The sequence below is a fragment of the Coloeus monedula genome (assembly GCF_965178545.1).
Source record: "Coloeus monedula genome assembly, chromosome: 3".
Taxonomy (NCBI): Eukaryota; Metazoa; Chordata; class Aves; order Passeriformes; family Corvidae; genus Coloeus; species Coloeus monedula.
Window position 1 is genome coordinate 1,636,662 of NC_138783.1, and position 26,629 is coordinate 1,663,290.

Below are 26,629 nucleotides of genomic sequence, written 5' to 3' on the forward strand. Positions count from 1 at the left end.
CTGCTGAAACTGCTCATTTTCTAAAGCTAGCTGCCCCTCACACTGCTTTGAGCTCCCCCTCTAAAGCTATTTTTAACAGATAAGGGGGGGGAAAAGAGGTGTTAAGTTTGCAGGTCTGCTTTTGCATTCTGGTCAGGTGTGTTGTCGCTCTTCGTGGCTCTCCTGCAAGCTGGCATCTGAGGGTTCTGCTTAATGTCCTAGAAAATAACCTTGTGCTTGGACCAACAGCCAGTTTATCACTGCTGCTCCCTGGCTGTGTCTCTGGGGTGGAGAGGAGACACGGGAAAGCAGGGAAAGCACGGAGCTGGGTATTGCCAGGCTGCTCCTGGACCAGCACCTCCCTCCCTGCTGCTGCAGCGCCTGGGAACAGCTTGGCAGAGCAGCTCTGCTTCCCCTTGTCCAAACGGGGAGCTGGAATCCTGGGAGCTCTGAGACTGAGGGTCTGGGATTTGGGACCTGAGCCCTGCTGGCTCCTGCTGCAGCCTCAGCAAGTCCTTTTAGCTTTACTGCCTCCAGTGCTCTGCAACTGTTCGAGGGTGTCGTCCTCTCACATGGATGGCTCCATGGATTTCTCTGGCAGTGGGAAGCCATTCCCCCTTGTTCTGTCCTTCCAGGCCCATCCTCGTGTGTCACATCGGCAGTTCCACCACGAAGAGCAGGGAATGGCCTTTGTCACCAGCCTTATCTCAGTGCAGCTGTAAATCATCACAAAATGTGGTGCTGGGGCAAACCAGCCCCTCGTGCCCTCAGCCTATTTCCTGGGGCTTGGAAACTGATTAAGAATCACTTGCTGAAGCTGCTGGGTCTCGGGTGACAGTGCCAGGGCAAACTGCTCTCCTGGAAATGCCCATTAAAGTTTCAATTTACATCCCTCACCCAGAGCCGCGGGGCCAGGTGTGAGCTGCTGGAATGACCTCTCCCAGCAGCTGCTCGGTTCATTAAATAGTAACAAGCCCAAGGATTCCCAGCTAAACAGCACACCAAGCATCCTTTTTCCATTTCCTGTTTCTAAAGGAAGTATAAATTATTTACTAGTCTGCTTGAAATCCTTAAAGTGAATCCAGGCAGCAAAGCAAAATCTTGTTTAGCGGGGCAGGTGCCCAAAGGAAAGTGTCGGAGTGATGGAGCTGTTTGGGAACAGCCACTAAAACACTGCCAACGACTTATCGGATGTACTGGAGGTAGCAGGCTGGGATTACAATCGAGTTAGCTGCTGGGTCAGGCTCTGTGCTTCACTGACACCTTGCTGAGTGCTGCAATTCCTGGATTAAATCCAGAGGACTTCTGGTGCACAGCTTCTGTTTTACCCATTTGGCAATTGAGGGGTGTTGATTTTCAAGCTTTAGCGTGTCCTCAGAGGTGTGAGTTCTCCTGGAGGGTCACACACACCTTTCCGGAGCAGTTATTCGTCCTTAGCCTGGAGCTGAGCTGGCGCTGCCCCCATTTCAGTCCTGCTCTTCCAGCTGCAGGGAAGGGGATGGGACTGGGGCAGCTGAGAGCTGTCTCTGCCTGGAAACACGGTGCCCTCTTCCATCCCTGTCCTGCAGGATCCCGCCACCTTCCCATACTGCCGGAAAGTTTGCTGGACTTATTCCCTGTGTTCTTGCCAGAACCAGTAAATCCTCCTGGGTGTGAAATGTTTACAGAAGGCCTGTAAATGTGGCCCTGACCCCTGCTCCTCCCAGCCCTGTTCCCTCCATCTCTCCCTGCTCTGAGGGGCTGCTCCATGTGGGAAGGCAGAACACGTTTCCCAGGAAGATTTCCAGGGAGCGGTGAGTAACTCAGTGAGGGGGTTGTATAGCTTGGGCAGTAGCAGCTGCTCCAGCTGCAGCAGTAAACTCTAATACTGCATCTCCTGCAGTAAAATTCCTGTCTGAGTCAGACTTTACAAATGCTTTACAACTGCTGCTTGCAGTTCATCTTATCTCTGCTGAATTACCTTCCAGGATCCATCTCCATTCATTTAATGCAAACTATCTCATCTTGTCCATCTCCACCCTAGGTTTCGTTTTCCACAGCTACTCCCTGGGAAAATTCAGTAGCTCTGCAGTGCCTCTGATGGTTTTAAGGAAGGTGATTTGGGAGGTTTTCTGTCCTTGGCTGCTGGTTCCTGCAGTAAAAGGTGGTGGGATGTAGGTTGGGATGGGGCTGTCCCAATCCCCCTGGAGCACCATGGCTTGTGTTTGCACAGAGGGAAATCATAAGGAACAGGCTCCAGCCAGGGGGATTCCTGAATTCCTCAGGCACATCCAGAGAGGTGATGGGGCCTGGCATGAGTGGGAACCCAGCGTGTCACCCCAAATCCTGCAGGTGTCCGAGCTGGAGGGACCCCAGCAGGAATGGGCAGACCCTGTGCTTCTGCCTGTACCAGTTTGTATTTTTGATGCCCCCAAGGCTGTTCCCTGATCCTTCCTTTGCAGAGCCAGCACAGTCCCTGGTGCCTGCAGATCTCCCTTATTTTGGGAGCAGCAATGGCAGTCAGGGACTTTCCCAGGCAGGACACTCGCTCCCAATGCCACCTTTTGTCATGACCCACAGAAAGCAGGAGGTATCCCAAAATCCAGTGTGCCTGCAAGCTGGGAAAGCTGGTGTCTGTCCTGGCCTCTTCCCTGCAAAGGGCTGCCAGCCCCTCCTGCCTGCTCTGAACAGGAGCCAGCTTCCCGGGGAGAAAGCGCTGGAATACTGGATTAATTGAGCCCGTGCAATGGCCTTCAGCTGCCATAAACCATGTTGCTGTCTGGGCAGTGAATGGAGCTGGGGGGAGGCAGGACAGCTCCCGATTCCCGAACCTGCTCCGAGCCGCATCCCCCACAGCGAGGGAAGCTGGCGTCACCCCTGGCACCTGCCGGGGCCGTCCCCGTGGGCGCGGGGTTCCTCTGCTGCCGAGTGCCGCAGCCGGGCTGACATCCTTCCCCTGCAGCCCTGCTTTGGCTCCTGCCTGTGGCTGCACGGCCCAGGAGGAGATCCCAGCGCTGCTGCCAGAGCAGGGGCTGCAGCCCAGGGTTTAGTGCTGGCTGGGGGCAGGTGGGATGTGAGGGGTGCCTGTCCTGTGCCCGGAGCCAGGGAGGGCCGTGGCTGGAGCCAGAGCCGGTGGCTCCATCTGTGTGGCAGCCTATGGAGACTAATCCCAGCTCCTGGGCAGTGGAGTGAGGTCGGGTTCTGCAGCAGAGCTGGCATCACTGGCACATTCCTGAACACCCCACTTCAACCCAGGGGACTGCCTGGTGCTCCCGGAGAAGGAGGGAGGGAGCCAGGAGGTCAGTCAGGAACCTTTTGATTTTGCTGCAGCAACCCCGAAGTTTTTTCCATCCCCCTGGATGTCCTTTGGGGACAAAGGGAGCTCCTGTGCCTGTGGCTCCACAAAAAAGTGGGAAATGGGGAACAGCAGAGGTGTAGTCCCCGAGGGTGGGGACCCAGAAACCTGAGGGTCTGTCATGGGATTTATGGATAATCCCAGGCCTGCTGCAGATCCAAGCCACTGCTTGGCCTGGGAAGCCACTGGGACCTGCTGGACCACACCTGAGCTCTCTGCAGAGGGGTGCAGGCATGTCACAGCTGTTTTGGAATGTTGCCAGCCTCCATTTCAGCAGGGATGGAGCAGAGATGAATTCACAGAACCATGGAATGGCTCTGTTGGAAGGGACCTTTAAAGGTCATCTAATCCAACCCTCCTGCAGTGAGCAGGGACATCTCCAGCTAGCCCAGAATCCAGTCCCAGCACCTGGGAGCATCACCCAAGGCTGGTTTGGGCTGCAGCTGGAGCTGAGGGAGGAATCCCGCATTGCTATTTGGGGAAGGGACTGAAATGGCCCCAGCTGTGAAGGCCACGGTTCGGACCCTGCTGGCTTAGCCAGGCCATGTCTGGGGGGACAGGGGACATTCCCTTGGTGCCAAACACCACCCAGGCCCCTGCTTTGTGCCTGGCTCCAGCCCTCGGTGCTGACCTGAAATGCTGACACAACACATAGTTTGTCCTTAATAGGGCATTCAAAAGGGGACACGCATCAGGGTCAGGCTTTTTGCTCGTGCTGTGCCTTTCCCTGTCTGTGTGTGATTCAGGAATACCCTGGGTGAGGCTCTCCTGGGTAAGCTCAGCCTAAAAAAAAGATGATCTTGGGCAGATATTTTGTGCTCTGAAAGTATGGTAGTCCCACGCTGGAAAACAGCAGAATGGGGTTTGTGCAGCTTGGGAGGGTCTTTCCTGAAAAATTATTTGAGACCCTGGTTGATAGGGCTCAAATCGCTGTACAGAGACATCCCCAGCTGCTGGACGCTTCTCTGAAGCCTGCTGTTCCGCGTGGGAAAGAGAATCCTAGGCTAAGGGAGAGCAGAGGGAGCTGGCTGAGGGACGGGCAGGATGGCTGGGCACAGCAGAGAGAGACAAAGGTGTCTGGTGACAGGAGGGGACGCAATTCCTCACCGCCACCGCCACCTGTCTCTGCCAAGTGCACCGTGAGATGCTCGGCCATCCCTCAAATTCTGGATAAATGAACCCCCGGGAAGAGGCTTTTCCCGCTCTGGAAACCGTCTGCACTGACATCTAGTGGCAAACCAGGCTTTTCCCTGGAAAAGAGCAGAGCGGGATCCTCCGGGGGATGGGTGGGATTCCGGTGCTTTACCGGTCCTGCTGCTGTTCCTGCTGTGGTTGTAGTCAGGAGCACTGTGGGCTTTTTCACAGGATCATTTAGGTTGGAAAAGGCCTTGAGATCATCGCGTCCAGCTGCAAACCACAATAACATCCATGATAAAATGCAGTTTAAATCTCCGCTTCCTAGAGGCTGTGCATCAGCTCTACCCGTTATCGTTATTATTTTTGTAATCCCCTACAATCCCTAAACCATTAAAAAAATAGTGGTGTGACAGAACAAGGGGGAGAATGGCTTCCCACTGACAGAGGGCAGGCAGAGATGGGATGTTGGGAAGGAATTGTTCCCTGGGAGGCTGGGGAGGCCCTGGCACAGGGTGCCCAGAGCAGCTGTGGCTGCCCCTGGATCCCTGGAAGTGTCCAAGGCCAGTGGCTTGGAGCAGCCTGGGATGGTGGAAGGTGCCCCTGCTGCCTATGGCAGGGGGTGGAACGGGATGAGCTTTAAGGTCACTTCCCAACCAAGCCATGCTGTGTTTCCTGTTAAGCAGAGCATCCTCTGACAGCAACGACTGGGCAGCAGAGCAGGTTTCTAGGTATAAGCCCGGGGTGAATTATCATTTGTGTGTTTTACTGTACACACTGCTGACTCTCGTGTCCGTTCCCACGGAATTTAGAGCCCATTTAGCGCTGGTTTAGAACATCCACAGGGCTCAGCCCTCCCCAACATGGCCACGTGGCAAAGACTACATCTCCCATCGGGCCCCGCTGTGCGCCCACGTGAAAGCGGCGAGCCAATGGGGCGCGGCGGAAGGCGGATATAGCACTGCCCGCGGGGCCCGCTCCCTCCTTTCCGCCGGGCCGCGGCTCATCATGGCGGTGCAGATCTCCAAGAAGCGCAAGGTGAGCGCGGCCGCACGGGTCGGCCGCGGCCGCGGGACGGTGCCCCATCGCCCGGGGCGGCCCCGGCAGCCGGCGGGGCGGGGGCACGGCGGGGGGCGGCGGCGGACGGGGGAGGATGGCGGCGGATGCGGCGCGGGGCCCGGCGGGGAGGGAACATGGCGGCGGGATGGAGGGGGAGCTTGCCCACGGCCGCGCGCGGGGCTGCGCTGCGGGACGCGGAGCGGCGCTGGGAGCCGGGATTTGCGGGCTTTTCCCTCTGCTTTTCAGTGGGAAGGGTTTGCGGCTAGTGGCTGCCCCGCTCTGTGGGCCGCGAGCGCGCGGGGCGCTGCCTGTCCTGGGAGGGAGGGAGGTTTGGGCTGTCAGGAATTCCAGCAGCAGCAGCTCCCTGTGGGGATGGGAAAGGGATGTGACCGCGCTGGTTACTTCCCTTAAATTACTCCCGAAATACAGCAGAGAGCTGCGGTCTCAGCGTGAAGGCTGGCTGTGGCCAGCTGTGGGTCAGGCAGTGGTTGGTGTAGGCTTGTGCTAGGACTGAGTTATTTCTGGGAACTTCAGGGGAGATGGTTCCATTTTTCCCCACTGCTGCACCCAGCGGTTGGCTCAGAGCACAGTGCTAATAACGTGAAGGTTGTGGATTCAGTCCCTGGGCTGTTCATGTAAAAGTTGGACTTGGTAATTCCTGAGGGTCCCTTCCAGCTGAGAGTATTCTGTGATTACTCTCAGAGCAGAGGAAAGCTGTCAGGAGAGACTGTTAAGCTGCAGGAGGAATTTGGGTGAGTTGCACCCAAATTTGGAATGGAACAAGAGCTTGACTTTGTCCATTTGTCTTTTAGTTTGTCGCTGATGGCATTTTCAAAGCTGAGCTGAACGAGTTCCTGACTCGGGAACTGGCTGAGGATGGATACTCCGGAGTGGAAGTCCGGGTCACTCCGACCAGGACTGAGATTATCATCCTTGCCACCAGGTAACTCAGCCTTCCTGAACTGAGGTGCTCTGGAAATGCTTTGGGATGGTTCCAGTCTCACAGCTGAGGACACTTTTCTCAATTGTCCCATGCTTATTTTCCCGCAGAACTCAGAATGTCCTGGGAGAGAAGGGGCGCCGGATCCGGGAGCTGACGGCTGTGGTGCAGAAGAGGTTCGGGTTCCCCGAGGGAAGCGTGGAGGTAAAACTGCCTCAGGAGCTGGGTGATGCAGTTGGGTCTGTGATGGCAGGATGGTGTCAGCTGATCCTTACTGTTTAGGGTGTTTTCCCAGGGGAAGCTTGGACTAGGTGTCCTGTAAAGAGTCCATGCAAGCCAAAGAATTCTGTGGTTTTGTTCCCTGAAATCTGCTCTTACTAGTTCCTGGCTGTAAAACAAATCAGGGAGAGAGGGGGAATGTGTGTGCTGGGGTGGTGCTCATTTATTCCAGCTTGGCTGGTGCTGCTGGATCGCATTATACAGGGAAGGGAGCATGGGGTAAAGTTGACACCTGTAAATGCGGAAGGATTAACTGGACTGAGTGTAGGGTGTAGAGTAGAATGAAGCTCCTGTGCTCTGGTAAAGTGAAGTTTATTGTGAGGGTGGGCAGGCCCTGGCACAGGGTGCCCAGAGAAGCTGTGGCTGCCCCTGGATTCCCTGGCAGTGTCCAAGGCCGGGTTGGGTGAGGCTCGGAGCAATGTGGGCTAGTGGGAGGTGTCCCTGCCCATGGCAGGGGTGGAACTGGATGATCCTTCCAAGCCAGAGCATGCTGTGATTCTGCCATTAAATGCCTTTAAAGCAGCCCTGTTGTGAGCGTGCCTCTCTCCCGTGCAGCTCTACGCCGAGAAGGTGGCCACAAGGGGTCTGTGTGCCATCGCCCAGGCCGAGTCCCTGCGCTACAAGCTCCTGGGAGGGCTGGCTGTGCGCAGGTGAGTACAGCAGCCTGAATGTGGGGCAAGTGTGCGATTCCAGAGCCGTTCCCAAAAAACAACTCCTCTGCAGTTTGAAGATTTAACTGGTAATGCTGCGCTGAAACTTTTGTTCGGTACAAAGTCACTTCTGGAGCTTTAGAGTAGGTCTGGTGGCAGGTTGTCTGTCTGGCATAAAGCTGCATGTGTTCCTTGGAGAATAAATGGGTGGAGGAGTGAAGCAAGCAGCATTTCAGGCCGTGTGGCTCAGGTGGCAGTGGCCCTGCTCTCACATCCCCTCGGTGATGAGACGATGACGAGTCAGAAGCGGGTGGCTCTGCTGGCAGTGCCTCCGCGGTGTCACGTTCTGTGGTACTGCGTGAGGTCCTTCAGCAGCAGCCTCCTGTCACCAGTGAATGATCTAGAGGCATTTGTCTGAGAAGGGATGGGGAGCTGCACTCCTGACACAGGGAACTCAGATTGGAATTGTGGTAAAATTCCTCCAGGGAGCCCTGTGGGTCTGCCAGCACAGGCTCATGGCTTGGCTGTCCTCTCCCTGCAGAGCCTGCTACGGTGTCCTCCGCTTCATCATGGAGAGCGGGGCCAAGGGCTGTGAGGTCGTCGTGTCCGGCAAACTCCGAGGTCAGCGGGCCAAATCCATGAAGTTTGTGGATGGCTTGATGATCCACAGTGGGGACCCAGTGAACTACTACGTGGACACAGCCGTGCGTCACGTCCTACTCCGGCAGGGTGAGTGCCTGCCATGCAAATCCCTGTGCAGTCCCGTTGGGTTCCTTCTCTAGAACATCAGAGACAAAAATCCTCAGCTCCTGGCATCCCACCCATGCCTGCCAGTTGGAGCTTTCTCAGTGGCAGGATGGAGGTTTCTCGCTGGTACCCATGGGGTGGAACTCGCATGGTTTTGATGCATCTCTCATCTCGCAGAGTGGTTCAGTTGTGCTGCTGTGCATGGTTCAGACTCTGAAAATCCTGTTTTCTGGGCCTTTGCAACTGGGCTCTCACTTTGCATCTAAAGTAGAAGTGCATGTGGGAATGGAAAGCGAAGGGGCCTTCAGCAGCCTGTGTGGTCATACCAGGTCAGCCACCTCTCTGCTGATGGGGTTTGAATGTTTCCAGTTGGGAATGTGGCTGTAGATTTTCCAGACACTGTCCCTGGTGTCCTGGGGCCTCTGAGGCTGGTGGTAACTTCCAGATGAAGTGCCTCTTTGTCTGGTTTTCAGAGCTCTTGGCAGTTGGGATTCTGGTTTTCCTGGTTCCTCAGGATGGGCAGAGAGAACAGGGGTGCTACAAGTGTCAGACAGTCTTCCCAGCTAAACCCGCTTCCACCTGTCTTCACCCCCCCAGTAAATCACAAATGACTTGTGCATCTTAACTGGCTTTGGGTTAATTAATTGCAGAACTCCTGGTGTAGGGATACCAACACAGCCCGAGCTGTTCTCCACCTTCCCTTCGGTGATGATACGATGACGAGTCAGAAGGGATGTCCTCGTGTCATTGCAGCCTGCCCTGTGCCACGTTCTGTGGTGCTGTGCTACGGCTGCCTTGGCCAGGATGTCCTGCTCATTGGATGATTTAGAGGCATTTGTCTGAGAAGGGATGCAAAAAAACAGTGGAATTTCCTAGAGAAATGAGCTGAGGAAGAGGACTGAGTTTAAAACCAGGCTTAGAATGAGTTGAGGGTAGAACTGCAGTCCCAGGCTGCAGTCAGCAAAGGCAATGAGTTGGAAAATTATCCGACTTTAAATTCCTTGAATTTACAACACATATAAAATCACAATATTAGGTTTTTAAGCTGTAGCATTTCTGTGTTACAGTGTTGTCAGGAGATCATTCATGTGCAGTGATATTTTGTAACCTTGGTGCTTGATCCTGTTTTGTGTCCCTGTTGTCCTGTCACTCTTTGCAGGAGTACTGGGAATCAAAGTAAAGATTATGTTGCCTTGGGACCCCAGTGGAAAGATTGGCCCCAAAAAGCCTCTGCCAGACCATGTCAGCATCGTGGAACCCAAAGAAGAGATTTTGCCCACCACCCCCATTTCAGAGCAGAAGGGTGGCAAACCAGAGCAGCCAGCCATGCCTCAGCCAGTGCCCACTGCCTGAGGGGTAAGTGCCTGGGAGCAGTGGGAGGGAGGTGTGCTGAGGATCCATGTGGAACAAGTGTCAGGCCTTTTCCATAAAAGGCCACCAAAAACGCTGGAAGCTGTGATTTTGGGAAGACAAGCTGCTGCCTTGTACCTGGCACAGTGACCAGGGTTGGGTTTGAGCATTGATGAAGGGGAGAGGGTTCAAGGCATGTGGCAAAGCAGCTCAGAACACTCCTCTGGAGATGAGATGATGGATCTGGAAGGGAATATCCCTATCCACATGCCCTGTTCCATGTTGTGTTGTACAGCATGGATTTGGGGACCTTGGATCACAGTTGGAGAGATTTGTTTGAGAAGGGTTGGGTGCCTTGGATGTGTTTGCATTGTAGCATCTGCTACCACTGTCCAGCTGGCAGCACAGGGAATGTAATCCTCATATACCCCTCCCATCCTGCCCCAGGATCCAGTTTGGGATAATCTTAGAAGCCACTTGAGAATGATTTGTAGGCTGCTTTTCTAAGGAAGTAGTCACAGTTTAAAGTCCTGTCAAGGGATCTGACTGGTAAGATCTGCCTCAGTGGGAAAAAGGGGGATCACTGGCCAAAAAGCAGGAAGTGAGAGATGCAGTTTAATTGGAAAGCTTGGTTTGTTCGTTGTTTGGGGTAGGAGAATGGTTATGGAAAAGTTTGCCCCCGGCTTACTGAGTGTTTTGTTTCTCGTTGTAGGGTTTGTAACATCTGCAGCCAGAAGCTTGTCTGTCCTGAAAACATCTCTTAATAAAATGACAAAAGACAGTGTTTGTGAAGGTGCTTTTTCTTTTCTTTTTTTTCCCTTTTTTTTCCCTTTTTATTTTCTCAAGATGTGCTCCGGGAAGACCTTGCTCCCACCTTTGGTATGGAAGGAATTCTGTTGCTGTTGTGTTCCCCTTCTGGAGTGAACTTCACCAGATCCTGATCCAAACAAAGTGGCAATGAAGTGCTGATATCTCTCTAGAGCTGGAGCAGCAATCCCGTGTTTAGAGGGTCATGAGTAACAAACGCTCCATGGAGTACTGGTGGCTGTTCCCTACCATCCCAGTCCCTTATCCAAGGTTTCCAGAAGGGGGAGCTTTTTTGGCAGTATCCAGGCCAATGCAGCTCCTGTTAGGGTCAGGTAACTTTAGGCATGGATTTGTGGGGTGGGACCAAAAGTGACAGTCAGGATTTCAAACCTTCTGTCCTAAGCTGTGAGGAGGGAATATCTGGTGGAAGTCTGGTGTAGGAATGGGAAGAGACAGGCACATCATAGGAGATGAGGTGTGTGCAGGATCAAGGACTTCAGAATCTGAGGAGTTCAAAGCCTTTTTGTTGCATGCAAACTTTGTTTTTTAGGAATAGCTTTCGCATCCACATTTCCATTTTCAGGAGGTTTCTCTGCAGGAACTAGGCTGGCAACTTAGGAACTGGAATTTTAAACTGATGGTCTCAGGAGCTGGTCTGTCCAGGGAGCCTTGGCCTTGCTGTTCCCAGCTTCTCTGGCACACCTGGGAATTTGGTTGAGTTTCAGAAACAAGACGTGCCTTCTCAGGCTGTCAGTGAGTCTGATTTCAGGTGCACATCATTCAGTGCAAAGCTTTTAAACGGCTGATATAAGTGTTAGACTAATGCCAGCATTATTTTTTAAATTTGAATTTGGAAATAACTGAAAATATAAAAGGTGACGAAGCAGTTCTGTGAGATCATAGGAGCAGGAAGTGTGTGAAAGTGGGAAGACTTAAAGCAGTAAAGAGTCACACTCAGGTTTGCATGTTGTCTCTAAATTCTTAAACAGTCCTATGTGGTAGATGGTGATGGTTAGGAGTCTCCTGCTGCCTCCCAGGGAGGGCTGGATTTCCTGGAGATGGCTCCACTTTTTCCTGGTTAAAAGCTCTCCAACCCTGTCTATGATCCTGTTAATCTGACAGTGCTGATCACTGGTAGGATCAAGAGATAAGCAAGTAGTGGGGATATGGCTCCAGGGAGACCTTAGAGAGACCCTTCCAGTGCCTAAAGGGGCTGCTGGAGAGGGACAAGGGATGGGGGGACAGGATACAGGTAATGGCTTCCCACTGCCAGAGGGCAGGGAGAAATGGGATATTGGGAAGGATTCCTGGCTGTGAGGGTGGGAGGCCCTGGCACAGGGTGCCCGGAGCAGCTGTGGCTGCCCCTGGATCCCTGGCAGTGTCCAAGGCCAGGTTGGACAGGGCTTGGAGCAGCCTGGGCTAGTGGAAGGTGTCCCTGCCCATGGCAGGGGTGGCACTGGATGATTTTGAAGTTCCCTCCCAACCCAAACCCATCTGTGATTATCCCGGAACAGTCAAGGGGTGCAAGTGTGAACTGAACACCTTTGCCAAGTGCCTGGGTTGGAGTTAGCGCCGTCCTGAGCTGTTTGAAGAAGCTCCAAAAGAGGAGGGAACTCATTCAGTTCCCTGGGTCTTTGGGTGCTTCCCTTGGACGAAAGCCCTGGAAGAGCAGCTGGGGGTGGGATGAACTCAGGAACTCTGGAAAGCTTTAGACTTTGTTTCAATATTGCTATTCCAGATTGATGTGTTCCTGCTGTGGTTGGTGCTGGAGGTGGCTTCACTAATTCCCGTGTAGTGAGAGATAGGAAGCACCAAGTGCTTTTCCAGTCTGGGAGGAGCTCCACAGGGATGTGTGTGCTTGCCCAGGCACAGGGAAAGCGGACGTGTCTGTGCCTTTAGATTTGCATGTGAGTGTCAGAAGGTTCATCCCTTTCCAGAATTGGGAGAACATGGATTAACATGATCTGCCACTGCTGGATTTTCCACTTGGGGAAGGCATCTTTAGCCTGCAGTTTTTTCCTCCTCTATTTCCCTAGAGTGGATCCCAGCTGGAGAACCTTGGCTTGGAGGGTCAGGAAGGCTGGTCCTTTTGGCTGTCAGCTCACTTTTTATTCTGCTAAATGGCACTGCAGGACAGGGCAGTTGTTCCCTTACCTGTGGAGCATTAAAGGTGTTGGATATTTGCAGTTTCAGGAGAAAACAACGAAGGGAAAAGCTGCTGAGAGTGTTCCTTTCTCACGATTGATGTGCCATAGGAATTCGTCTTGTGTATTAAGTTTAATTTTTCTCCATAGTTGCCACATTAAGGTGTCTTGGATTTAAGGATAGCAAGGAACCTCCCTAAGTTTATTTTACTCTACAAGGGATTCCAGCTGCCAGGGATTCATTGAAAAAGTTTTATTGCAAAATTACACAACTGTCACTGTGTGGTACAAGAACAGACAAAAAAAGCCATCAGACGCCTGCATCCACATGATGCAAATTATTCACAATATCCCACAGTGTGTTCTTGCCTTGCCCACCCCTTTCACCCCCCCAGCCCAGCCTCCAGAACGTTCTGCGTGTGGGTTCAGTGCGCTGATTCAACGGGAAGGGTCCCACGTTTGGGGACATCCCCGGTATTGCCTCCTGCCTCCCAGCACCTGGGAATCTGCAGTATTGGGCTTCTATGTCAGCAGGGAAAACTGGCAGGGAGATAAAGCAAAGCCATGTAGGTGCTCCATGCTGGTTTCAGAGAATGGCAATTCCATTGGGAAGCACAGATTTTCCTCATTTCAATAATGTCATTATTTGCCTTGTGGTGTCTCTCAGTGCATGGCAAGTGCTGCAATGTTCCTGGGATGACATCAGCTCCCTTTTAAAATACTGTTAACCTGATGATATCCCTTGAAGAGAAGTTAGGAATAGCCTGGATCAGGCTAATTAGCAGTGAAACCTGCTAATTATCAGACATAAATATAACTATAAATACCTTTGTTTTTCAGGGTGCCCTTATCCAGGTCAGCAGACAGGGAGCTAAAGTACCATGGAGCTTCAGCACAGCATAATTAGGAAGTCAGGTAATGGCAGCTTTAAAGCTTTGTGTTTAATTAAGCAAGAAAGTGGAGGTGAACCTGATCCCGCCTCGCTGAGAGAAGCCAGCCAGGAATGCCTTGGGTCAGCTCCAATGGGAGCTGATTGGAACCAGCTCTGGTATAAAGTGGGAGTGGGAACAGAGTCTTTCCCAGCCCTACAGGCTGATGGAGAGCACTTCCAAGAGAAGTGAGTTCTCTGCCTGGTACAATTGCCTGTTTAATTACAGATGTTGGCCCCTCAGTGATCCCGAGGGGTGGAGTGTTGAAGGCACCTCAGGTTACTCTTTCTAGAAGCCCAAGCTGCCCTTTGCGCTCTCCCCGACACCCCAAAGCCCCTTAGTTGTCCATGAAGCGTTGATCCAGGCTGCTCTCGGCTTTGATGTTCTACCTGAGGAGCTCTTGTGGTTGAAGCATCCAATGCAGAAGCACAGGGAGAGGCTGGACAGAAGGGCACAACTCCATACAATCTCCATTCTCCCATGCTGCCTGCAGCTCCAGGGCCCTGCAGCGGCTGGACTGCTCAACTGGCCCTTGGAGTTCTGTTGCACACCCCTGGAGAGGGAAGAGAGAAGCAGGGAACAGCTCTGGAGCGGTGCCACGGGGCAGCCAAGCGGGAGAAGAGCGGCAGCGCTAAGCATGCAGGCGGATGGAAGCATTTGGGATGGGAGAATGGTGCATTGGCCGGGCTGGTGGAGCAGCAAGGAACTGAGCAGGAGGCTGAACGAGTACAGGCTTCAACATGGCCACCTCAGCTGATTCCCGGTGACCCTCTGGTGCCAGGCCTCCCTGCTCCTCTCTGGAGGTGGGCTTGTGCAATCCGGATTGTGGGGTGAGGTAAAGCGTACGCTGGTTTCTCCTCACAATGCACCCTGGTCTGAATAGCACCCATGGTTCGAGAAGGATACAAAATAGTGTTTCCCATTTGTCAAAATCCCCCCCTAAAAACACACACAAACCAAAGCTCTGGGAAAAAAGCCCCAACCAAAACCAACCCAACTACAACTCATCGCGCATCTTGTCGCCTTTGGGCCTCACGAGCCTGCCAATGAAGAGGATGGAGTTGGTTTTAGTGTCCTTGATCATGAAGATGAAGGGGTGGTCAGCATAGAAGAGCTTGGGGTTCCTCATCTCCTCTCGGCCGTAGATATCGGCGTCGTAGGGGTTCCCTTCCGTGTCCCATTCCAGAGCCGCGGCGTGGAACACGTTGGACAGGTAAAGGTCTTTCTTGCCGGAGATCTTGGACAAGTCAGCCTTGGTCTTGTCAATGGCTTCTGTCAGGCCCAGACCACCCAAGTGTTTCTAGGGGGAGACAAGAGGTCAGCACCCCTCGCAGAGATGACCGTGCAAGAGGTAAGAGAGACAGCTGGCATGGATAACCCACCATCCCACTGTCTTCCCTCACATCCCAAAGAACTGTAAGGCCCAACTGTTTAAGGACCTCCTTTACCTGAAGGTCGTGGCTGACTTCCAGGACGACTTTCGGCAGCGAGATGGCCACTGATCTCTTCTTCATCTTGCCAGCCCAGGTCTTGAGCTGCTCCTTGTTCAGCAGTTTCTCCACCCTCTCCAGAGGCTCCACATGGTTTGGCATGATGAAGATCATGCTGGAGAGCTTGTGAGCCAGTGGCATCTCTACCACCTGGAGCTTCTCTGTCTCATCATCATAGTAATTGTAGAGACCTTGAAACCAGAAGCAGGGAACAGTGAGATGTGGTGCAGGGGCAAAGGGAATTGAGCCTGGACTTTTCCTGACCAGGAGGGGAAGAGTCTGAACACCCTTTTGGGAACTGGCCCAGCATTATTGGAGTTGGTGGTGGCTCTCACTTGTGTGATGAGCCAGGATTTCTTCCCAACAGCCAAGCATCCAATAGTAAACAGGGATTCTTTCTGCTGACAGAGAGACTGAATCAGCAGAACAAACACTCCCCTGCTTTGTTCCCTCTTTATGAAGCAAAACAATCTTGGCAGCAGCTGGTGGGATAATGGAGAACAGTGTTGGTGTGGGGCAGGAGGTTTCCCACTCACCTGTGCGGTGCATCATGGGCACTCCCACGGTGTAGGAACGGGTCACCATGAAGCCACGGTTGTCCACCATCTTATGATGGAACTTCTCATCCCAGTGAGCTACAGGAGAGAGAGCAACACAGCTTGTAAGAAAAGGGAGTGGGCGGTAATTCCATGCAGAGTTCCCAACTGCTGACAAAGGGCTGCCTCCAGTGGACGCAGGATTTGTCCACCTTCCCTTCAGGCTGTTAGATGATCTTTAAGGCCCCTCCAACTCAAACCATCCTCTGATTCTGTTTGTTGGCTCAGGGGAGGTTTTGGGTCACTTGTACCAGGAATTGAAGGTAGAACTTACGCTTGAAGAACATGGCGTTGACAATGAGGGCCCCGTCAGTTTTCTCCACATCTTTGGTGACCTCCGGGAGTTTCCCATCCGTGGTCTGGGCTGCCCACTCATTGATGGACTTGAGGGCGCTCCTCTTGTCTCGGAAGTTGATCTTGGAGTGCTCGTAGTTGTAGTGCTTCTTGCTGTTCTTCACGAAGTCCTCGGCGAAGGTGATGGAGGCGGGGCCGTAGAGGCGGTTGCCGATCTTCCAGGTGACGTTGCGGGCGGTGCTGTTGCTGACCTCGCTGAGGAGCTCGGACAGCCCGCTGTGCACGTAGTCATCGTTCAGCTTGTCCGCACTCAGCACCGCCTTGGCCTGCGAGGCCGTCGTGGCCTTGCCCCCCAGGGACACGAGCCCAAGGGACGAGGCCACAACCACGGGGGACAGCAGGATGTTCTCCATGTCCTTGTCTTTGGCCATGGCGTGGTAGAGGTTGAAGGCCAGCGTGGTGCTGCGCTCGGCCAGCGTGGTGGCCTTGTCGCTCAGCTTCCTGTCCTCCGAGGGCACGGCCGCAGCGAGGCCCAGGAGGGCCAGCCCCACAGTAATCCACATGGCTTCAGTAGCACCTGGTGCCTCCCAGGACCTGCTGGGCAAGAAAACTCACCATCAGCACAATTCCAACTCTTCCTGGAGCATCCAGACATCCCAGGGACTCTTGCAGAGAAACCCACTCCTTGGTTCCAGTGACTGTGACATTGCTCCAGTGCTTCATTGGGGTGCAGCCATCCCAAGTCCACCCTGAGCAACAATCTGCACCCTGGTAAGCAAGGCCTTGTGCATTTGGAATGACAGCTTCCTTCAGTTTTCCTAAGCGGTTTTCCTATATTCCAATGTTAATGTACAGTGAATGATTTAAGGAGGGGCCAGAGAATGTAAGAACAGGTATTTCTCGTATCTCGACAGGGCGAGGGGGAATGGCTTTAAAGTGAAAGAAGACAGGTTTAGATTGGACATAGGGAAGAAATTCCTCCCTGTGAGGCTGGTGAGGCCCTGGCACAGGGTGCCCAGAGAAGCTGTGGCTGCCCCTGGATCCCTGGCAGTGTCCACGGCCAGGTTGGACAGGGCTTGGAGCAACCTGGGATAGCAGAAGGTGTCCCTGCCCATGGCAAGGGGTGGCACTGGATGGGCTTTAAGGTCCCTTCCAACCCAGAACATTCCACGATTGTGTCCCCAGAGCAGGACAAAGCTCTGCCCTGACCAGGAAAAGCTGAAAGCAGGATGTTTGTGCTGCCCAGGAGCCACACAGCACAGCACTGGCCCTTGATCTAAGGGCTGTTGCAGGCACTGTATGGCAAGGACCGTCCTTTCTGGGGACCCCGGCCATGGGCCCCAAATTCTCAGCTTCCTTGGCACTAGATGGAGCACGTGAGCTTCCACCAAGCAAAGCCACAGACACCCCTAGAGAAGATCCTGCACTGTCTGGTCAGCTCTGTTCGACTTGGTTTTGCCTGTCCAGCCCTGCCAGGGAGGTACCAGAGCAGAGGGAGGTGCAGGAGCCTCATTTTCCCCAGCAGAGCCTTCAGTTCATGCCTTGGGTGGATGGATCTTATCCCAACGTAGGTGAACCTATCCCCAGCAAGGGCTCTGAGTTCCCAGCTCCAAATGTGCAGCCTGACCAGTCCTAAGTGCCTAGAAGCCCTTTGGAGCTCATCCCACCTGGCCCCACACTTCCCCTCCCTCCTGCTGTCACTCAGCAAACCTTCCTGCTGGCAGATCCTCAGGCCTTAAATCCCACCTTCAGCTTTTGGGAGAGTTTTTCCTCGACAGGCTGGCTGCATTTTGTTCCTTGGTGGTCCTCTCCTCCCACCCTGCTCCTGCCCAGCCACTGGCATGGGAAGGCAAGGAAAGGCTGTAGCGGGGCTGCTGCGGGGTTAAAGTATTCCAGGCAGGAAGCGAATGGCCCGCCGGGATTACATATGGAAGGAAACACGAAGCACGTAGCCCCAGGCAAAGAGAGTGCGCAGTTCCACAAGGGACTTTGCCAGAGTGGGAGGGGATTACAACCTAAAATCCTTTATGGGTGCAAGGTTTCAGTTAAAGGGAAGAGCCATCCCGGCTGCCTGAAGAGCAAGGATTTGTGCAGCAGGTTCAAAAGTGCCCTCGACACTCTTTTCAAGTGCAGCCAGGGTGAAAAACGTTGGAAATCTGAGGGGTTTCCTTCTGGTTTTCTATTTCCCCTTTATTTCTAAGGATACCTTGAAACTGTTTCATAGTGAGGTCAACCTTTGCCTTTTTCTTTCTGAAAGAAAACAGATACATGGAGTAGTTCTCTTGTGAGCAGGGGGTGGCCTGCACTGCTTTATCCTCAGCTTAAAAATGTTCATTACTTCAGAGATGGGTGACAGATTTGGGCTGTGCTGAGTCACGCAGCCCTAGAGAGAGAAATTTTGCCTCTTCTTGGATTATGGCGGCGATTATGGGTGAAAATGGCGGGAGGGAATGTGGGGAATGCACAGCCAGCAACATCCTCCTCTCCTGTGCTCCCACAGCGAGGGGACGCCCAGTGCCAGCGTGGCATTCCACAGCCTTCTCTGTGGCTGCCGGGACCCGCTGTCCAGGCGGGATTTGGAGGTGCACCCCTCCGAGGGCTGTGTTTCACCCAGGAGCAGGGCAGAGCTGCAGGGCGGAGACACGCAGGCAAAAGGCCACTTGCATGTCACCAGAGGGATGTGGCACTTGGTTAGGGCAGCAGAAGGACGGGTCCGGCTGTCCCGTGGCAGAAGGCTGCAGGGAGAGCTCTCATTCCTGTGCTGGGATGGTGCCCAGGGTCCTGGAGGCTCCCAGGCTGAGTCAGAGCAGGGGCTGGAGAATTTCACTCACACTAAGCTAAAACGTCCCTTATCCCCCTTTTCTTTTCCATCACCCTTTGAAAGCTTCTCCTGCAGCTTCACTGTGACCACCTCTTGCAAACTGGAGGCGATGGGGGGGGATTTTTTACCACTTTTCCTCAAAATCACAGAGCCAGTTCATGGCACCGTCTGTACCCCTATCCCCCACTTCCACCTACTCCATTGCAGCCTACCCCCCATGCACCCCCTTCTCCCATGCCATAACCCTCCCCCCGTTTTTTTTGCCCAGCCAGGAGGATGCAGGACCCCAAAAACAGCCCCCACCCTTCTACAATCTCAGCTCGGTCACTCCCCGCCAGCCCGGGGTCCCCCGGCTCGCCCCCTCTTACCTGCGGGGTTGGGACACAGCTTTGCTCGGCTCCCTGTGCACCTCCCGGTCCTGCGGAGGGGGTATATAAGGGGCCGGGGAGAAACTTCTGGAAGTTGGGAAAACCCTCTAAAAATGCTCGGGGAGGGAGAGGAAGGGGAGGATCCGTCCCAGCTCTCTCCCGGCCCGCCGCCAATGGCAGGGAATGCCGGCCCCGCGCCGCCGAAGGGGGGTCGGGATGCATGGGGGGATGTGCGCGCTCTCGTCCTGCCGGCGCGGCTGGAGCTGCCCCTGCCCGTCCTCAGCCTGTCCCCAGCCAGCCCTTGCAGCAGGAAGATGGGGAACTATTCCCTGCCAAAGCGGTGCTTTTGCCTTTTTACAGGGCTCGGGGCCCATCTTATTTCCATCCTCTCCCTGCCCCTGGCATCTCCTGCAGCTGGATGGTTGTTGGCACCAAAGGCAGGGAGTGCTGTATTTATTTTCTGTTTCTGGGCTGTCGCCCTCCGTGAAGTCAGGGGTGGTGCAAAGGGCTTCAGCCTCGACCGGAGCAGTCACAGGCAGCCAATGTTCAACATCTGCCCCATCCTGCTGTCTGAAATGTGCCCCTAATTGGTGACATCCAGGAGAGAAGAGGAGGCTCCAGGGAGCCTGCAGAGCCTCTTGCAGTGCCTAAAGGGGCTCCAGGAGAGCTGGAGAGGGACTGGGGACAAGGCATGGAGGGACAGGACACAGGGAATGGCTTCCCACTGCCAGAGGGCAGGGATAGATGGGATATTGGGAAGGAATTGTGCCCTGGGAGGGTGGGGAGGCCCTGGCACAGGGTGCCCGGAGCAGCTGTGCCATGGAGAGGTTTCTGCTGCATCACAAGTGTTGAAGCTCGGATTCAAGCCTGTCACGTTTTAAGACAGCACAGGATTGTTTTCATGGCAATCTGGGATACAGGGATATTCTAGGTACCACCCACCCCATGGATGGTTACATCAGCAGAAGAGTGCTGCATCCTTGTGTTGTTTAACTGATATCTGTGTCTTCCTTTTAATCATGCTGTAATTTCATTTTCCCCCCTAATTTTGGCTTTGCCAAGTTTTTCTGCTTCCCTCTGAAGCCAGGGGTCTCAGCAGGTCTCAGCCTCCTGTTGCTGTAGTAAGAAAACAGCATCTGGTTTTTCCTTCTGGCTTTGAATATTCTGCTGGTTGTCTTGGAAGCACCTTGCTTTGGAATCATCTCATCATTCCATTCCCCTTCACAGCCCACCTGTTCTAGAAGGTGGCATAAAAAAGCGACATTTTTCTTTGTCTGAACTGTTCAGATGGTGCCATGTGAGTAGATATTCCACACCTCAAACAAGGGGAGATCTTTGAGCCCTCCCTGTAGAAAAAGTCTCCGTCAGCTTCAACAAATGTGGTGTCCTCACATCAGTGATGTTTAGAGATCTGCTCCCTTCAGGGAGGGATTCAGTGGGAAAAAGAGCTTTAGCATACCTTAAGCAACAGATTTTTGCACACTAGTATTTCTTGGTGCAGTTAGCTTTGCTTTGTGTCTGCATAAATGATCAACAGTGGGGTCCCAGAGTTTTTATAGCACAATTTTGGCTTTATTAAAAATGAATTTGCTGATATCAAACCATCAGTACCAAGGTAAATGTTACTGGTCTGTACCAGCAGTGTGTGCCAGCGGAGAAATGAGAAAAGCTCCTTTAAGCTTCCACTGTCAGCTGCTTTTCTCTGCCAAACTCTGAATTGCTCCACCTTCAAGCCCTTCTCTGTAATTACTTCCCATGTAAGATTTTTTTCATCTTCCTTGTGAAATTTAAAATGAACTCTAAAACTTTTAATCTTGATTTCTTTCACTGCCTCCCAATGCTAGAGTCCTTTGATACTGGGGCTCTGTGCTTCAGTCCTTTGAAATGGCTTTGCCTCAGTAACATGGGTTTGGAGTAAAATGAAAATAGTTCTTTGTGTTTGAGGGCTGGCAGCCCAGCATAAAGATATTTCAGATTTTTCAGTGTATATTTCAACCTATTCCTGCTGTCTCTACAATACAATCTGGTAAGAGCCACCAAAAAAACCCTGCAGAGCTTTAGGATGTGAATATGCAGAAAATGAGTCAGTTCTACCACAATGTCGGCAAACAGCTTCATCTTGACTGTGAACAGTTTTGTCCAGGGCCAGAGTTCTGGGAATCAGGCTGATCTGCATTGCTGGGGAAGATTCCTGCTGCTCTCCAGTGATTTCCAAGCACAGTCGAGCTCTGCAGGCACTCCCAGCCCCCACAGTGCCACGTAGGAGCTCCTCCAGCGGTGGGATGGGGACTGGGAAGGGGGAGCCAAACTGGGAGTTGCCGTCTTCCGTCTTCCCTGCTCTGTAATGAGCGGTTCCAGCTGCCAAAGGGACACATCCACTCCTCCAGCCCAGCTCCTCCCCTCCAAACCGCACTTGCGCAGGGCAAAACCCGAGTTTCTTTTGTCTGGAGTTATTTCCAGCATGGGTTGACTCCGTGGGTTTAGGGCAGTGCAGATCCACTGAGCCTTAAATTAAAAGCCACCCAAAGTTTTTGTGAGATGGGTGTGATCCTACAGCCCCCACGACAGAGCAGAGGGAGATTTCCAGGCTGTTGTCGCAGAGCTTGGGACAGGTGTGGAGAAGTTGCTGGGATGGAAAGCAGTGAAATCCAACTGTACCCAGAGTCCAGTTCTGTGGGAAACAATCCATGCTCAGCCATGAAACATCCAGGTTGGTGCTGCCCCAGTTGTTTGGCTTCTTGTTTCAAGCAGTGTTACTAATTCACTTGATCATCTATTGAAGGAGTGTTTTATTTCTATGAAAGCAGACACTATGTGTTCTTTGGACAGGACTTTTTAAATATAAACTCCAGCAGCTTTACACTTTCACCTTGCAGTAACCCAGGACACTCATGCTGTTTTCCTGTGTGGGAGACAGTCTGTCATCTCCTGTGCTGCTGGGAGGTAGTGCTGGTGCAGCATTTCTGCTTTCCAGGATCATGGCTGAGGAGGGCAAGGATGCTCAGAGCCAGCACTGAAGAGCTTCAGAATCATCCAATGCCACCCCTGCCACGGGCAGGGACACCTTCCACTAGCCCAGGCTGCTCCAAGCCCCAGTGTCCAACCTGGCCTTGGACACTGCCAGGGATCCAGGGGCAGCCACAGCTGCTCTGGGCACCCTGTGCCAGGGAACAATTCCTTCCCAATATCCCATCTATCCCTCCCCTCTGGCAGTGGGAAACCATTTTTCCTTGTCCTGTCACTTTTTGCCCTTGCAAAAAACCTCTCTCCCTCTTTTTTACAAGCCCTCTTTAGGCAGTGGAAGGGCCTCTAAGCTCTCCCTGGGTCTGTCTCTGCTCCAGAGCTAGTCAGGGCTTGCCTGCTCCTCCAGGTCCCCACATGCAAAGATTCTGGGGGAATTCTGCTTCCTGGCTTAGCTCAAGGGCAAGTTTGGGATCAGCACTTTGATTTCCCCCCTCCCACCCTCCTCTGGCATGGTGAGCTCATTCATGCAGCCCCAAGTATCCCGGGGCCGTGGCTTTGCTGGCAGCACTGGCATGGGATCCCAGCCCTTTTCCCCCTCTCTGGCTCTCAGCCATGCCCATGGCCATGTCTGGCTTGGCAGGACTGGGAGGGCCCAGCGTTGTGAGAGCAGTAGGCACACAAAGGATGGCAGTGGGGCTGAAAGACTGCATCCCATGGATCCGTGCCCTGTCTGAGTGCAGCAGTGAGAGCCAAGCTCCCTGTGCCAGCCTGCTGTGCCCAGAGCTGGGCCTGCCAGCTCCAGGGGGAGGTCCCTGGGTTTGCATGTCCTAAGGGTGCAAATTTTAATGGATCCTCTGCAAAGCACTGATCTCCTTTTGCTTCCTCAGCAGGTGTGGTGGAGGAGGAAAAGGAAGAGGAGAAGACCTGATTGCCATGGAGGCAGCAGATTCCCCATCCGTGGCATCACCCAGGTATGTCGTGGTGCACAAACAAGAGGGGACAGACTACAGAGGCTGCAGCTTTCCCACAGGGCACAGCACAGAGAGACTCCCTTGATCCCAGTTTGTAATCCCTGTTTAATACTCCCAGAGAAAAGTTCAAAATCCACAGGGTTTCCAGCCAACCCAGCGAGGCGGGGGATGGAATTCCTCGGGTGCTTTTGGGTGGAAAGAATGACATCTGTGTGGCCTCAGCAGAGCGCCAGCACGGGTGATGGCAGCTTGGATTGCAAGCCCCTGCATCCCCCATCTTCCTGGGAGCTGGGCTATGGCAGGAGATGGAATCCTTGTGGATGTGGCAGGAGGGGTTTGCAGTCCCTGGGAGGGACCCACAGGGCTGTGGGGATCCTGTGCTGTTCCTACACTGGTCAGGAGCTCTGGTTTGGGGTCATGGCGAGACTCCAGGATGCCCTTTCCAGGCTAATGTTTGGACTCAGTGTTCCTAGAGGACTTTTCCAACCCTAAACTCTGTGATGCCAAGATGAGCACTGGTGACGTGCACTCCTTACCCCCTCCCTTCTGCCTCACAGTGACTGGGACTGGCTGGATCCTCCCAAAAAACAGCCAAAAGGCAAAGCAAGTGCTTGGTTTGTCAGCCACGTCAACCCCACGAGTGTCGGGGTCATCTCAAGGGCAAGATGTGAGAGCACCAGGGCTTTGGGATCCTGCAGCTTCAGTTTCCTCACTGGAAACAGGCAGCAAGGAATGTGCCAATTCCAGGTTTTCACCCTTTATTACAAAATATGAGCAGAGAAGGCCCAGGTGGTCGATCTGCTCTGCAGAGTGGAGCTGTGGTGGGGAATCTCTGATGTCTTGCTAAAAGCTGAGTTCACTCTGCTGCAGTGAGCTCTCCCTCATCTCCTCCTGGCACTTTCCAGGAGCATATGGGAATGTGAAAGGTCTGAGCTCTGCCTGCCCTTCACATTTGGTGGAAGCTGAGAGGAGGCTCAGCCCCACGCGCTCCCCCCTCGGCGTTTCAGCCTCTCCTGAGGAAACCCGGATGTAAAAGGAAACTGTTTATTCTGGAGCCAGCTGGGGGAACAGAAACGCCCCTAAACCTGACCCTGGCTTGGAGAGGGATCCTCTGCCAGCCAATCTTCTGCTTCCAGCAGAGCACTGCTCAGGAGTGGGAGGCGGGCCGGGCTCAGCCTGTGCTCTATGTGCACGTGTGTCACTCAACTGCCTGTCTCCCCAGTCCTACTGCTGTTCCCAACAAGCCAAACCCCAAAGCTGCCACTGTTGATGCCAGTGGGATGAGGGGGCTGAGTGCAGGACAGGGCTGGGGCTGCTGGGTTTGCTGCCTTGGGAGCTTTGGGGGTTGGTGCAGCAATTTTAAGGCAGGAAAGGAGGAGGGGAGGGATGAATCCTGGAAAGGACATGCTGGGTTCAGCCTGGCAGTGGCCCAGCAGGAACAAACAGCGTGTGCAGTCCTCCTCAGCCACGTGCTGGGATGTGTAAGCACAGGGATGCTCAGGAAGGGGCTTGGCAGCCACTTTGTCTTCTCTGCTCTTACAGAGGCAGCAAAAAGCTACCCAGAGAGATACAGCAGCAAACACAGGATCCCAGGATGGTTTCGGTTGGAAGGAACATTAGAGCCCATCCAGTGCCACCCCCTGCCATGGGCAGGGACACCTTCCACTAGCCCAGGCTGCTCCAAGCCCCATCCAACCTGGCCTGGGACACTTCCAGGGATGCAGGGACAGCCACAGGTGCTCTGGGCACCCTGTGCCAGGACCTCCCTATCCTCCCAGGGAACAATTCCTTCCCAATATCTAATCTAAATCTCTCCTTTAGTGTAAAACCAAACAGGAGAAGGGGTTTTATCCTTCCCAAGTTTCCAAGGACCATGGTTGCCCCAACCCTGGGGATGTTACTCTGATCTGGTGGGACCAAAGCAGGTCTGAGCTGCTGCAGCTTTGCTTGGGATGACAAAATGCACCCACCTGGGAGGCAAATGTCCCTTGCCATGGGTCCAGCTTGGGTCAGGGAGCTTAACCCATAACGTGGCAGTTTAGGATGTATCTGCAAGAGGCCAGGATGTGTCTCCAGGATGTATCTCCAAGGCCAGGGACCCTTAGGAAAAAAGGGACATCTTCCCTGTGTTCCCACATCAAACCCCACTTAGCGTGAATACTCCTTCCTGCTTCAAATATGCCAACAGAAAATCGCAGTGTGTTTTTCCCAGCTACTGTATAGATTCCCCACGAAAACCTGGCAGGGAAGAGGTAGCAGGATTTCTGGAAAATTCAAGGAGCCCACATGATGCAACCCTGCTGCATTCTTGCAGAGCGACACCCGCTCCTGGGAGCTTCAGAAGGAGCCGCTCCCATTTAATTCCAGCTGCCAACAGGCTGCATCCACACATTAAAGATTTTGCCAGGGTCACATCCCTGTCCTGCCACAGCTCCTGGTATTACAGAGCCACCTTCCTGCATCAGGGAGAGTTAACGTTAATTTCAGAAGCAAAACCCACTCTCTGTTTTCCTTCTTTTGTAACTTGCAGGGAGGAAAGTTGTGGATCGTCCAGTGAACTTTGCTCTGTTTCCCATTTCAGAATGAAGCTTGAAAGGCTTTTTCCTGGTCTTCCCAAATGGGTTTAGAAACTCCCAGGCATGTTTAGTTTTGGGAATAGTCATGCATTTGGCAGTAAGAGCAGAAAATACGGATCCTGGAGAAGGGGGAGCTCCGTGGCTGTTGGATGGGATCTGGCAGCAGAGTCACACAAGGCAGATCTGACTCATCACATCTGCAGATGTCCCAGGATTCTATGAAGTTGGGCAAGGCTGATTATCCTCTGTAAAAGTTGGGGAAACTGCGTGAGGCATGGAAGGTGAGTTTGGGGCAGAATCAGAGCCAGGCTGGTTTATGCTGCTTTCCTTCTCCACAAGGATGCTGAGGACTTGATAGAGAGTCCCAGAGGCATCTTCTTCCTTCCTGCACAGACAACCTGTGAGGGCTGGGAGGCCAGGATGTGGAGCTGCTCTGTGTGGGATTATCCCAGCTCCAATCTCATCCAGCAGAGATGGATCTCTTGGCCAGGAGGTGCTCACAGCCACAGAGCAGCCTCTGTATCCTTGTCTTCTCTCCCTGCTCCTGGTTACTCTTCCTTAAACCCCAGGCAGGAACGGGCTCTGCTTTGTGTTTTTGCAGCCTGTAGGAGCACAATCGATGCCATTCTCCAGTGTGGATGCCCAAATTGTGCTTCCCACTCTGAGAAGAGTTCCAGGAGCTGCCTCTGCGCCTCCAGGCAGCACAGTCCAAGCTCCTGGCCCAGCACTCAGCACACTGAACATCTCCTGCATGTCCCTGGATCTGTCAGGCTGTTCCCAATGCTGGAGGAGGCATCAGAGCTGCTGAATTTGGCTTTGCATAGAAGGTCTCTTGTTCAGCCTGAGGCAGAGGTGCTTGGGAGAGGTGGGGCAGGAGGTTTAGATGAATGAAGATCGTTGTTTCACTCCTGATTCCCTTCAGGAGGGCGCTGGATGTTTCCCAGCTGTGCACAAACAGCTTGGATTCAGTCTTTGAAATCATTTGCACTTGTGCACTTGGTTGGCTTTGACGTCAAGACCTGAATCCCGCTGGGATCACTCCTGGTGTGGGACCCAGGGGATGCTGTGGTTACAAGGGCACGTGTGACTCAAAGCCTCTTACAGCTGCCCTGCTCCTCTCCTGCATGGATCTGGCTTAGCCCCATCCAGTTGGGAATTATTTCAAGCTCCTTTGCTGCCTGAACACAGAGAAGCAGC

At 53.4% G+C, this 26,629-nt stretch overlaps 2 protein-coding genes across 4 annotated transcripts; one reads left to right on the forward strand and one right to left on the reverse strand.

The window, feature by feature from the left end:
• The first annotated feature begins 5,421 nt into the window (after window positions 1-5,421).
• Window positions 5,422-10,253, forward strand: RPS3 (ribosomal protein S3). The gene is made up of 7 exons (XM_082279351.1): window positions 5,422-5,485; window positions 6,319-6,449; window positions 6,557-6,650; window positions 7,281-7,375; window positions 7,917-8,104; window positions 9,282-9,478; window positions 10,185-10,253. The coding sequence occupies exons 1-6, from the start codon at window positions 5,456-5,458 to the stop codon at window positions 9,473-9,475; spliced, it is 732 nt and encodes a 243-aa protein (XP_082135477.1). The 5' UTR covers window positions 5,422-5,455; the 3' UTR covers window positions 9,476-9,478; window positions 10,185-10,253.
• Window positions 10,254-12,818: 2,565 nt separating this feature from the next.
• SERPINH1 (serpin family H member 1) lies at window positions 12,819-19,050 on the reverse strand. Of its 3 annotated transcripts, none has more exons than XM_082279324.1 (5): window positions 18,922-19,050; window positions 15,713-16,326; window positions 15,379-15,477; window positions 14,801-15,033; window positions 12,819-14,652 (listed from the first exon to the last, which is right to left on the reverse strand). In XM_082279324.1, the coding sequence occupies exons 2-5, from the start codon at window positions 16,293-16,295 to the stop codon at window positions 14,350-14,352; spliced, it is 1,218 nt and encodes a 405-aa protein (XP_082135450.1). In that variant the 5' UTR covers window positions 16,296-16,326; window positions 18,922-19,050; the 3' UTR covers window positions 12,819-14,349. The 3 variants fall into 3 exon arrangements, with proteins under 3 accessions (XP_082135450.1, XP_082135451.1, XP_082135452.1); XM_082279325.1 differs by having other exon boundaries at window positions 15,713-16,329; window positions 18,922-18,968; XM_082279326.1 differs by lacking the exon at window positions 18,922-19,050 and adding an exon at window positions 17,479-17,506.
• Between the last annotated feature and the right edge of the window lie 7,579 nt (window positions 19,051-26,629).